We start from the raw sequence: 12,204 nt of genomic DNA on the forward strand, positions 1-12,204 counted from the left end.
GTACCACAGCATCCCTGGGTACCACCTGCCCTCCCATCCCTGCTGGGGGAGGGGCTGGGCACTGGGCTGGCCCTGCTGAGACCCCCCCCCCCCCCAATACCCACAGGACAACACCCACTGTAGGACATGGAGGAGCCTCTGCCTGTGATCTTGGCAGCACTGAACAGCCTGGCTGTGACCCAGGCATGTGGCAGCCCTCGGCTGTGAGTCTGAGCTCCTATACAGTGACCCCACGACACAGCAGTATGCTGGGATGCCCCTGGTCCAGCCTGGCCTTGCTGAGCACCCGGTGCTGCCCGCACAGCCACGTGTCCCCACCGCCAGCCCCGCTCTGAGTCACACACAGCAGCGGCTCACAGACGGTGGCAGCTCTCAGCCGTGCAGCAAGGAGTCACGCTGCTCCCTTCACACTGCCCCAAAACCCCCTTGGGAAGCAGGGAGTGTGCCCAGCACTGCCTCTATCACTGGGTCCCAGCTGTGGGATCCCACACAGAGACGGGGACAGCAAAGTGAGCACTGCTGGTGACAGCGCTGGGACAGGGAAGGATGTGCTGAAACCACCCCCCCCAGGTAAGCAAGGAGCAGGTAGGGGTGATGCTGTGTATTGGATGCAGGATGGGTGTCCCTCCCAAACCCAGGCAGCACCCCCTGCATGCAAGAAGGACCCTGTGGCTTCACTGGGGCTGTGGCACCAGGATGTTCCCAGCAATGGGGGACTGCTGCTCCCCCCCTGTGAGGCCTCTCCGGCGCCAGGCTTTGTTCAGCATCACAGCCCAGCACCGAAAGGGTCCCACACGTCATCTCCCCCCTCTCACACACCACGCTGCAGGGACGCAGTGACGAAGGGCTGAGCAGGCAGTTCCCATGGCAATGTCCCTACGGCGGCGGGGAGGGACACGGCGCTCTGACTGCGGTGGCTGCGTCCCCGCACCCAGCAGCCCCCCAGCCATGGGGACACGGTGGAGGCCACGTCCCTCCCCGCCGCCGCCCCTCCATCCCCATTGGTGCCTATGGGGCACTGCGGGTGGGCTGATGTGGGTCCCGATCCTGCTGGGTCTGTCCCAGGTCAGGCAGGGCACGGAGTGCCCCCTCCCCTATTGCATCCCATGGGATAAGGGCTTCTCTGTCCCAGGCAGAAATGGCAGTCCCTCTCGGTGCTCCCCAGAACGGGCAGGGGGGCACATCTGGCACCAGCACCCCATCCCCTGCCCTGGGCCCAGGGGAGAACTGAGCCCTATGGGTGCTGTGGCTGTGGGGAGGGCTCAGGTGATGCAACAGCCCCCCATAACCTCCCCAGGCCAGATGCCCACCCTGCAGCCCTCCTGCAGCTGCAGCCGTGGCCCCAGCGTGGCACAGGGGAAGTGGTACGGGGTGCGCTCCTACCTCCACCTCTTCTATGAGGACTGCGCCGGGGTCAGCCCTGATGGGGACACAGATGAGTCTTCACCTTCCCATCCCTACGGTGTATGGCCCTCCATTATCTGGAAGGTAAGAGATCCCCCTCTCCCAATTTTTTCTTCCCTCTCATCTTGTGTGAACTACTCAGGCACCACCATACCTGCCATGCACTCCTCTAGGCTGACCCGCTCCCCATTCCTGTTCCCAGGTGACCCTCTCCACAGGCACTCTATTTCTGCTGGTGGGAGTGGCTGCCCTGACCACAGGCTGGCTGGTGCCCCCCAGGCTGGAGAGCATCGAGGAAGAGGATCTGGTGGTGCTGGACGTGCAGGCCATGCGTTACAACCACGTGCTGAGTGCGTGCCGGCTGCTGGGCACGGCGCTGTGCATCACAGCTGCAGTGCTGGGTGCTGTGGGGCTGCTGTGCTGTGTGCTGGGCAGAGCTTGGGGTGGCCCCCAAGAAGAGGAGCAGCAGCTGTCGCCCATCCTGCAGAGCAGCCCCCAGGGCCCCACGGTGCCCTTCGGTGCCTCCCAGCTCCATGGTGTCCAGCCCCGGCAGGAGGTGTGAGTGCATTGAGTTGCACTGCTGCTGCTAGGTAAAATGCTGGGAAATGCCCTGCTTGAGGCTGCGTGCGTGGGGGTGGGCAGAGTGGGAGGAGGGGAGGCTGCTTGGGCCAGGGTGCTGCAACCCAGTTCATAGATGTGGCGGAGATGGGATGGGATGCAATGGGATCGGATGGAGCAGGCAGCTGCCCAGCAAAGCCCTGATTCTGACCTGACACAGCCTGATCTCAGCCCAGATCCAGCCTGGACTCAACTAGATGCCACCTTGGATCCCTTCCTGGCACCCAGATGGCTGACCCCAGATCCCAGCTGTGCCACAGGGACTCCCTGCACTCAGTGCCTGGAGGATCCTGTGCACCATTGGCCACCATCAGGTCCTGGCCCAGGACATCCCAGCAGACTGCAGCTCCTCCACCTGCTCCCCAACCAGCCATGGGGTCGGACAGGCACAGCCAGCAGCTGCAAATGCCCAATGCTGCCAGGTGCCTGCAGTGGGAGCTCTGCCCCCAGCACAGCACCCTGCCCTGCAGCCCCACGCGTTCATCCACGCCGCAGCCCTTGGGATGGAGCAGATGCTCTGCACTCACCTTGGTTTCCTTCATTTTGCTCTTTCTGGGGTGAATAAAAGATGCGTGGCTGTGGGCTGTTCTTGCTGCTGAGGCTCAGCTCCGGGGCAATGAGTGTTGTGTATGGGGGATGTGTGCTGCAACAGCAGTGCATCAGAGCTGGGCAGAGCTGTTACAACACAGAGCACTGCTGGGCACAGGCACCCACCTGCCCCTCACTGTCCCAAGGGTTGCTGCACAACACCCAAGATCATTTTCTTTCCCTCAGTGAAGACAACTGAGTACAAATACCCTGCCAGGCTGGGAGCAGCCCTACGCCAACACAAGGGACTGAGCCCACCAAGGGGTCCGTGCAGCTCCCAAATGCAGCTCTCCAGCCCACACAACGTTCAAGCATCCCTTGCTTCCTTGAGGAAGGGGCCGCAGGGCCTCTGCTTTCGCATTCCTTCTGAAGGGCTGAGGGCACCATTAAGAAAATTGCTCCTCCAGAGGAAGTCAGAGCAAGCTAAAAATAAGCCTGGCTGAGCTGGTAAACACGGCCACCAGCCTCACGCAGAGCACAGGGACACCACAGAGGGGCACAGTGCCCAGCAGTGCGGGATCTCCTCCCGGCCGGGCAGCCAGCCCCAGGCACACAATGGGCTGCTGGGTCAGGCTATTTCCATCCCTGTGCTGCCAGCCGTGCTGCTGGCGTGGGGAAGGCTGGGAGAGCCAAGGGCAAAAGCGCATGCCGGCATTCCAGAGCCGTGGGCAGAGGGAGGGCAGCAGCACAAAGGCACCCATCTGGCTCCTGCTCCTCTTCCCACGCTGTCCTGGCTGCTGTGGGATGGGATGCGGCCCCAGAGCGCATGGCAGCGCCGGCCCCTGGTGGCACAGGGGGAGGAAAACGTTTAGTAACTGTTTATTTTACAGCAATAGGGTTTGTACAAATCTGCATTTACACAGGTATGTATAAGTCTGTACAGAGTCACTGGAGCACCCCAAGAGACCACCCCCTCGCTCGCCCTTCCCCTGGGCAATGCAGGAACTAAAGTGCACGGTGGGCAGAGAGCAGGAGGCTGCAGGAGGGGCTGTGCCCCCCACACCCCTCACCTGGGGGGGGGCAGAGGGCACCCAGGCACTGCACTGCCCAGGTGTGGCAGGGGACCCCCAGCAGCACCTCCAGCTCGTGGCACAGCCACCACAAACTCTGGTACCACAAATTTCTAAAGTGCAAAGTCACAGCCTGTTTCCCTCACTGTTACTGCCTTGGCAGAGGCTGCTGCTGCCCCATACTGCCAGTCCCCACACGTGCAGGAAAGCACTCTGCCTTCAGCCACGGAAACAGCCACACAGGCTGCCACCAGCCCTCAGGAGAGGCAGAGAGAGCCCTGGTGTTGGCACCAGTAAGTGGCACGGCCAGGAGATGCCAACACAGGTGAGGGACCAGGTCCTGCTTCCCTACCTGTGCCACAGAGCGAGGGCCCACGGGGCAATCCAAAACTTGCATGGATGCGGTGATGAATTTGCACACAGGTGGTCAGGGACAGGAGGGTGCTGAGCCTTGCAGGGCATGAGCTTCCTTCTATAACCAGAAATCTACAACTCTTCAACCAGCATCTACTTTTCAGGTGTGCAGCCCCTGGGCACAGCACGGATGGCTTTGGGCACAAGACAGCAGGGGCAGGCAGCTGGGTGGGAACCAGTCGGGGCAGGTAAGGGCACTTGTGGGAGGTTTAGCAGTTCAGGGGGGAGGTAGAGGCATAGAGTGTCTGTTGGCTTTGTGTCAGTGGATACGGAGCTCTTGGAGCAGAATTTGCTGCTGAGCTTTCTTAGCAGGCAGGGAGCAGCAAGGCTGGGCCAGGTGGGGCATGCAGCACTGGGGTGGCCTTTCTGGGAAACCCCTCATCTGTGTTATTCTGAGGGGTGTCATGGAATCTGATCAGCTCGTGGGGGTGAATTATGACAGATGTCTGCAGCAGACTTTTTTGTCCTGTGCAAACTGTTTCTAAGTGTAAAAAAAAAAGCCATTCTCCACTTTGGAGTCTGCTCCCAGAGCTGTGAAAATGAGCAGCGTTACCGGCTCTGCTAATGCTTGTGGTGATGGGATCTGACACAGGCAGGATGAACAACGCCTTCATCACCTCACTGACCTGATAACACGACTGTGCTGCTGTTGCCAGCAGAGGACCCTGCCAGACCTGTCCCCTGCAAGCTGACCAGTCCACAAACAAGACAGTGGAATCACAAATTGTTATGCATTGGAGATGACCTCACGGCGGGGTGCTGACAGGGGCTTGGTACAGGTTTGGTTCTACTGAGAGGCTGCCTGTAAGGAAAGAGAAGGGTCAGAGCACTGGTGAATGCAAATGGAGAAGGCAGGCTGCCCTGGCAGCCAGAGTGATACAGAACCAGAGGGCTCCTCTATTCCGCAGGAGCACGTACAAGCCTCTCACCACTAAGCAGGCCAAACCCTGCCCTGACACTCCCCCCTAGGCGAGCACCTGCCCTCACTCCCACTCCCAGCACCTCCTCACTTCCCAGCAGAGGAAGCAGGATTGCCTCAGCACAGCCCACGCACAGCTCACCACTCGTGGTCACTTGCACAAGGCTGGAAGTCAGACTCATCCATACAGTGGCAGCGTCCACCTGCTTGCCCCTGCACGGGGAGGAGAAAACAAGGTGAGTGTCGGTGTGGGGAACAATCCTGCTGGACTGGTTCCCATCAGTCTCTGTCACAAAGGCCAAGAGCATCACGGGACGCAGCAAGAACAGAAAACTCTTGAGACAGGTTGTTTCCAGACACGTCCTTCCAAACATCATTCCGTGTCGACGTGGGATGTGACGACAAGGTAAGCACTTCCTTTGGCGTCAGGGGAAAATCTGTAGTTCAAACTTGGGTGCCCACTCCAGTGCACTCTTCACCACAGCCAGGGCAGCTGCTCCCAGTGCCACCGTCAGCCCCATCACTGCCAGCTTGACAAAACGGTTGGTCCTTGGCTTTGTCAAAATGGATTTTGTCCGCTCCTCCCCTCGGAGCCTCTCCCTGAAGCGCTGTCTCAACACAGTGTCTGGTCTCTGTTGCACTGATGCCAACTCAAAGTCCTTAAACGTGGAAGCCGCGGTCCTGCAAGAGAAGAAATGGGTCAAGAAGTGCCTTAGAGCCTCCTGTCTGGGCAGGGAGGTCTTCACCAGGCAACAAGAGCAGGCCAGGGCAAGGTGCAGAACCCAGGCACAGCTCCTACACTGGGGGCACGAGGCCGCCCTGCACTCACCGCTCAGCCTGCTGCTGTGCCGCCTCCCTGGCGAGCTCAGATGGAGGAAACTGAACAAAAAGGTCCCCTGCTCTGCTGATCAGAGTCTCATAAGGAAGGTCCTGTGGGATCTGGGACAGGAGGTGGTGCACCGAGGCCATGTCGCACTCGCAGTCCAGAACTTCCTGCTCCCGGTAAAGCACAATCTGCAGAGGAGAGAGAGCACTGAGCACAGCCAGGGAAACAGGGGCAGCTCCTTGTCCCTCTTTGACACTTCAGGGCCAGCAGAGAAAAACATTTCACTTCTGTCTGAAAGATCTGCCCTTCCTCAGGGGATACACTGCACTGAAACACAGCCCATATGGGAAGAGAAACGCAGAGGGCAGCAGAGCACCAGCACTGCCAGACCCTCTGCGCAGCCCCACAGCACCTTGCAGTGGCTCACCCTGCCACCATTCCAGCCAACACGTACCACAGCAGCAAAATAAATGGGCATCAGTGGATGGCAAGCCAGGAAGAAGTCGTATAATCGCACGACGTGCCTGAAGTCAGACAGAACGTGCCCAAACCACGTGATGAGCCAGCTGAGAGCAAAGATGGTTCCCACCTCCGCACTGCACAGAGAGAAAGCACAGTTAGGTCAGCTGCTGCTGGCAGCTTGGAGACACTGCTGAAGCACAGCCAGCTTTTCCCATTCAACCCTGAAACTTAGCACTGCTCTAGAATTTGCAAGCTTGATACCCGAAGGCATGCTGGCTGTGAAACGCTGACAGACAGCTGCCCAGAAAAGGGCTCTGCACAGACCCTGCTGACTTACCTCCTCACTTCTGCTTTATTCTATTCATGCTGCACTTCTGCATCCCTGCTGCACAGCCTGGCAATTATCCCTAGAGCTAGCAACAAACTGCAGAGATGCAACAGCAACCCCAAAACTGCAAACTGCTAACTTGCAGCTTTGTATGACGTGGAATGCAAAGTAATGCAACCCCCAGCTTTTCCAACACAGGCCACTGGGGTGAAGACACCATCATTTAAAAGCTCCCAGGATAGGCAGTGTGTTTGGGTCTGCTTGTAAGCAGGGTGCCACGTGGCTCTGGGCTGTTGCCATGAGCTGTGGGCCAGCTGGTGACTCACAAGAAGCCACCGTGGTGCTGGGGACAGGCTGGTGCAAATGGCCCCAAGTACGACAATGTGAGAGAGGTAGGGCAGAGCCAGGGAACGTCTGCGTACCTCTGCATGAAGTCATGCACCTCAGGGTTCACCTGGTCTATGATGGGCATCAGGTAATTCAAAATGTGCTTGGTATTATCCATTGTTGGGTCCATAAAATCCCTGAGAAAAGATTTAGAAAAGAATTCTGTCAAGAAACAACATCAGTGAGTTTCTCCTCCAGTGAGGCACACAGGAAGTAAATAAATGCACTGCAATAAACAGCTTTGCTGGGAGGGTGGCTCTCAGTCCCAGGGAATTCTGTTTGCAAAGCTCCCTGCCTACCAATCTGGGTGCACACAAAACCTGGACCCAGACAATCACAGTGGTGTCAATGGACACTTCTTTCTTTGCTGTACACACGAGCCCTAAAGCCTTTTCAGCTTGTCGCATGGGAGAGGAGACAAAACCCCTCCAAAGCACTCACCAACTTGAAGGCTTGCTCTCATTTCAACGCACAAAGAGGAAAGGCACTTAACCTGGGCCTTAGGACACTGGCTGTACAGACCACAGTTTCAGTGCAGAACTTCCTAGGGCTCGACAAAGGCTGAGTGGGAAGCACTGTGCTGAGCCCTAGGAGCCAGAGAGGCCCTGACAGGACACACAGCCAACAGAACCACGAGTAATGCATGTTTGCTGCTTTTTCATCTTCAAGAGATGATACAAACTAACTGACAGCCCTGTTAGCCCTTCCCCAGAGCACAGCTGCCTGCAATCCCATCTCCAGCAGCACCTCCTGGGCGCAGACAGACAGAGAGACCAGCCCTAATGGGGCTCTGCTTCAGGACAGGCCACCCCTCTGCCCCCACAGTCACAGCAGCTCCTCTCCCCTGGTTGAGTCTCTGAGTACCTGAGATGATGCGTCGAGAGCTTCTCCACCAGAGCTGTGGCCAACCTGTCCCCAACCACCAGGAGGAAAGTGACCACGATGTCGTGGTAGCCCTGGTAGTAGTGCAGCTGCGGGTTGCGCTTCAGGACGTGGAGGATGATGTCAATGAGCTCCTCCTGCAGCCCCTCTCTCTGGTCATCCGGCATCCCTGCGGAGACAAGGCACTGGTGAGATGGGCTGCATCACCCGCTGCTCCCTGCCTGCATCTTTACCAACCAGCCTCATCACAAAGGATGTGGGACAACAGGGAGCGGACTGAGAAAGCTGTGTAAGACCCAGGTTCCTAATGCTGCTCCTGCTGGCCCTGGAGAAGCCAACCAGCTGTGAGCCTGCTTAACCTTTGGAGCTGCAGGGTCCCTACCTGCCAGGAAGTTGGCTGTGGATGACAGGGTTATGGGTGTTTGTACAGTGCTGCGAGGAGCAAATTGCACTGCGCATCCAGCACTGCTGAGGACATTTTAATCATTTTTAATTTCCCAAGGGCTCGAGAAAAAAATTAAACAGGACAGAGGTTTCACAGAAACCGTGCCAGCTGCATCAGATTGCAAGGCCTCAATCGCCACGACTTCATATCGGTCCTCTGCTCACAACATGTGCTCAGGGACAGGATGTCACAGGAAAAACACTGTTCCTGCCACGCACAGCTGCAGCTGTTTTTTTGGCAGTCCCTGTCAACAGAGAAAATGCCCTACAGCCAAGCAGAACGTCCCAGAGGAGATCCTGCAATGACAAAGTTCTCCTTTTCCCCTCTTTCACTGATGCTTCTAAAAATAGGCAGGAGGAGGTCGCCATTCAAGGGCAAAAACAAACAAACGAAGCAGCAGCAGAGCCTTCAGGAATCAGGCCGTCTCCGCACCCGAAAGAGAAGCAGAGTGAATCAACTGTTTATGCACAATAAAGCAGCAGAAGGGGGGATGCAGATCCTGGCCAGGAACAACGGCTGCTCTGCAGAGTTAGATAGCTGCTGGATTACTTGCTTTATAAATAGCATGACAAGGCACCAGCCACCCTTCAGAACCAAACAACTGCAGGAACCTTCCGCTCCCAAAGGTTACTTCAGTTTGGTGTGGGAACCACAGAGGGAAAATCTGGCATGGGGATTGCTGTGAAACAACCTGCTCTGATAGATCTGCCTTCCACTCTCCTCGGGCACAGCTCCCTGTCTGAAATACACTGAAGCAAATGGTCAATTTCTCAAGCGTTCCATCAGCCCTAATCTCACCCTGGTGACAACAGCTGAGGGCTGTGCAGCATCGGACATCTCTGCGCTGGCACCGTTCAGCAACAGAGGACTGAGCACAGAGGGCCTCAGCACGGACAGAACAGACAGAAAAGCATCAGGCCCCAGCTGCAGCCCAGGCAGGGGCTGGAGGAAGCCGCCAGCTGTGCAACAGCTCCAGTGTGCAAAGAAGCTGCTGTAAGCTGACACAGGGAGGCTTTCTAGAGGTCAGCCTCCCTGCAGTGCTGGTCAGGCGCTCGCTGTGAGCCCCTCTCACCTGGTGGGAAGCGCCGCAGGGAGCGCCGTACGTCCAGTAACACCTGCTGGTAATCCTTATTGCCCTCCCGCAGCTCCTTTCCTGCTGAAAGAAAAGAGGAAGTAGGTAATTGTGGAGTAGTGCAAAGGTACCAGGAAGAGCATGGGGAGATGGAGCTGGCCAGGAGGAGGAGGCCACGCAACACCCCCATCCCGTTCTTTGTACGTCACACAGCGGCCCTGGCCTCTCACTTTCACTGCTGCACAAACAGCAGTGCAAGGAAACAAGGCTATTATTTAAACATATGTTAAGATGCTTAAACTGACACCACTGCCAGAGTTCCTGGAAATATCTTAGCTCCATCATCTACACTGTGAAATTCACAGCGTCCTCAGCAACAGCAAGGCACAACATGCTGTGGAGGCAGTGAAGAATGGCTGAAAGAAATAATTCAGAGGAGAAAAAGCAAACACCCATTGGTAGCTAAGAGAGCTCTAACAGAAGTGAAAAGAATTTGCTGGCACGCTACCTATGCTGTCACATGAAATGCAACGCTGTCTTCCAGCAGCTCTGATCACCTCCACAATCCAGCTCTCGACTGACACAGGGATACAAGCACTTCTGAATGACCACAAATTCAGGAGCAACAACAGAATCTGTCCCTGGGGGCAGTGACTGCAACACCTGAGGTTCAAAGCCACGCAGGTGTCACATCATGCAGGTCATTTCCCCTCCTTCCTTTCTGAGCAAACATCACGCAGGCTTCACACAAACTGCCTCACCTGCAGCTGGCAGACACCTCAGCATATCCCATCCCAGCACTCCTCAGCACAGCCACCTCACCAAAGAGCCACCAAAAACAGCCTGGCACCTCTTGCCACCAACCGACGTATGCGTGCCAACCAACCACACAACGCCACAAGAACCACAACTAAAGATCTGTCACTAAAGATAATGACACCTCCAGGGAACAACAGAAACGTTGTTTTAGGAAGCTCTCTGCTTCCTGATCTGCCATTTACACAAGATACAGAGCGCACAGCCTGCGGTGTTCGTTACACAGCACGAGTCCCTTTCTGTGTGAGCTCAATGGGAAGCACTCCAGCATGCAGAGAGAAAACTTAAAGCAGAAAGATTCTCATCAGAACCCTGCCTGGGCTGCCCTGTACCTGGCAGGGGGGGCAGGTCATCTGTGTTCACACTCAGCAGCTTTGGCCACACTTTGCAGCGGATCTCATCGGTCAGCAGCCCTCCTTCACTGATGGCCATTCGCCTCAGCGCTGCCACATCAATAGGGTCGCTGTTCAGGGCCTGGTAAATTTCTGCCACTTTTCTTTTCTTCTTGGAGTCAAAGTCTGCAAGGAAAGCACAAAGCAAGATAACAGGACACGTCAGCGCAGGCCCTGCTAGCACAGACCATGGCCAACCCACACTGTGACCAGCACAGGCTCAGCACTGGTTGTCCCACTGACGCAGAAGTGCCACAGAGCTGCTCGTCACCCTCATCAGATCACAGCTCCACACAGGACCGTGATGGCAGCACAGAGCTATTTTGCAACTGTTTCCACTCCAGGAAGGGCTGACTCAGCCCCAGCTCAGGTGTTGTGCACTCTGTAACACCTGCGCCTCATGTTCCTGCTGATTCCTGGCCAGGCAGCAGCTCCTGGCTACCATCAGCCCAGGGAGAGGTCTGAACTACTGACAGCAGCTGTCCCAAGGAAGGTCACATTTAAACCTGTTACAAGTATCACAGTGTACTGACTTACCTCCCAACAAACACAAACTTTCTAGCTGTTAGCCTTGTGCAGGTGAGCTGCTTTGTAGAGCACAGGGATTCTGGGGCAGGGAGGGGAGAGAAGAACGCACACAGAGGGTGGGTTTCACGTGGGTTAAATACACAGATGGCACACAAGAGCATTTAGGCTGAGAAAGGGCACCGCTTCACCCTGCCCATGGTGCAGGTCAGCACAGCCTCAGGTGGGCAGCAGGGAGGCAGTTCAGGGCCACTCCATGCAACACGCAGCTCCCATCTCGCTGCTCACAGAGGCTCTGTAGGGCCACGCAGGGTGAAGCTGCCAACGCCACCCTTCCTCAGATGGCTTTTCCAAGGGACGCAGCTCCCACTGCTCATGGAACCCAACCGGGATCCACCGGATGAGGAACTGCAGAGGACGTGGGCCGGGAGGAGCTGGGAGGGGCCGACTCTCCCTGACGCCCACCTCCAGCTGCCCTGTGGGGTTTCGGTGCTCGTGGGACACAGGAGCCACGCAGTGAAGCGCCGAGAATCTTTTTTGGCACACTTTTTGGATGAAAACCCACCACAGCAGCCTGCGGCAGAGCTTCAGCTCCCTCCGAACACCAACGTTAAAGCATCCAGCAAGCCCCCGGTGACCGCAGCTTTCCTTCTCTTTCCCTCCCACCCATCGCACGGGCAGCACCGACGAGTCCCCAACAGCCGCATCTCGCGGTGCCCCATCCCGGAGCCAAACGACCCCTCGCTGTCCCCCCGCCATAACGCCCGGCCGTAACGCCCCGCCCCGCCGCATGGGGGCGCACTGCCAACGGCCCCACCCGGCGCCCGCGAGGCGGCGCTCGAGCACCCCCAGCCCACTCCCCTGAGCGAAGAGGCGCTGCCCCCCCCCTCCCGCTACAGGCCCGGCCGGGCCGTACCGTGGCCGCCGACACCGTTGCGCGGCGGGCTCCGCCGGGCCATGTTTGTTCCCGGGCGCTGCGGCGCATGCCGAGCCAACGGCCGGGCCGGGTTGGGGCTGGGCGCTCCCGCACCGCCCGGTCCGGTCCCGTCCCTTCCGCGCCCCCACCCGCTCCCCCGCCCCTCCGCCCGCGGCGCGCGAGTGTTACGTCACGGCGCT

General features: G+C 57.7%; 2 protein-coding genes across 5 annotated transcripts; one reads left to right on the forward strand and one right to left on the reverse strand.

The window, feature by feature from the left end:
* Nucleotides 1–371: 371 nt before the first annotated feature.
* On the forward strand, nt 372–3,230 carry NRSN2 (neurensin 2). The gene is made up of 3 exons (XM_048962575.1): nt 372–570; nt 1,298–1,488; nt 1,607–3,230. The coding sequence occupies exons 2-3, from the start codon at nt 1,303–1,305 to the stop codon at nt 1,964–1,966; spliced, it is 546 nt and encodes a 181-aa protein (XP_048818532.1). The 5' UTR covers nt 372–570; nt 1,298–1,302; the 3' UTR covers nt 1,967–3,230.
* A 242-nt stretch (nt 3,231–3,472) lies between these two features.
* Nucleotides 3,473–12,167, reverse strand: TBC1D20 (TBC1 domain family member 20). Of its 4 annotated transcripts, none has more exons than XM_048962569.1 (8): nt 10,807–10,991; nt 10,504–10,689; nt 9,356–9,439; nt 7,821–8,007; nt 6,992–7,093; nt 6,234–6,375; nt 5,783–5,967; nt 3,473–5,634 (listed from the first exon to the last, which is right to left on the reverse strand). In XM_048962569.1, exons 1-8 carry the CDS (start codon nt 10,838–10,840, stop codon nt 5,379–5,381), a joined length of 1,176 nt encoding a protein of 391 aa, XP_048818526.1. In that variant the 5' UTR covers nt 10,841–10,991; the 3' UTR covers nt 3,473–5,378. The 4 variants fall into 4 exon arrangements, with proteins under 4 accessions (XP_048818526.1, XP_048818525.1, XP_048818524.1 ...); XM_048962568.1 differs by lacking the exon at nt 10,807–10,991 and adding an exon at nt 12,005–12,167 and having other exon boundaries at nt 3,476–5,634; nt 9,356–9,436; XM_048962567.1 differs by lacking the exon at nt 10,807–10,991 and adding an exon at nt 12,005–12,167 and having other exon boundaries at nt 3,478–5,634.
* Nucleotides 12,168–12,204: the final 37 nt, after the last annotated feature.

The sequence above is a fragment of the Lagopus muta genome, chromosome 16 (assembly GCF_023343835.1).
Source record: "Lagopus muta isolate bLagMut1 chromosome 16, bLagMut1 primary, whole genome shotgun sequence".
Lineage (NCBI taxonomy): Eukaryota > Metazoa > Chordata > Aves > Galliformes > Phasianidae > Lagopus > Lagopus muta.

Excerpts from the sequence above, each read along its gene's own strand:
- TBC1D20 (XM_048962567.1), bottom strand. The coding sequence starts at position 12,047 with ATGGCCCGGCGGAGCCCGCCGCGCAACGGTGTCGGCGGCCACG. Across the intron at positions 5,968-6,233 it reads CCATTTATTTTGCTGCTGTG|ATTGTGCTTTACCGGGAGCA; the intron begins GTACGTGTTGGC and ends TCTCCTCTGCAG. Across the intron at positions 5,635-5,782 it reads GCACAGCAGCAGGCTGAGCG|GACCGCGGCTTCCACGTTTA; the intron begins GTGAGTGCAGGG and ends CTTCTCTTGCAG.
- NRSN2 (XM_048962575.1), top strand. The coding sequence starts at position 1,303 with ATGCCCACCCTGCAGCCCTCCTGCAGCTGCAGCCGTGGCCCCAGCGTG. Across the intron at positions 1,489-1,606 it reads GGCCCTCCATTATCTGGAAG|GTGACCCTCTCCACAGGCAC; the intron begins GTAAGAGATCCC and ends TCCTGTTCCCAG.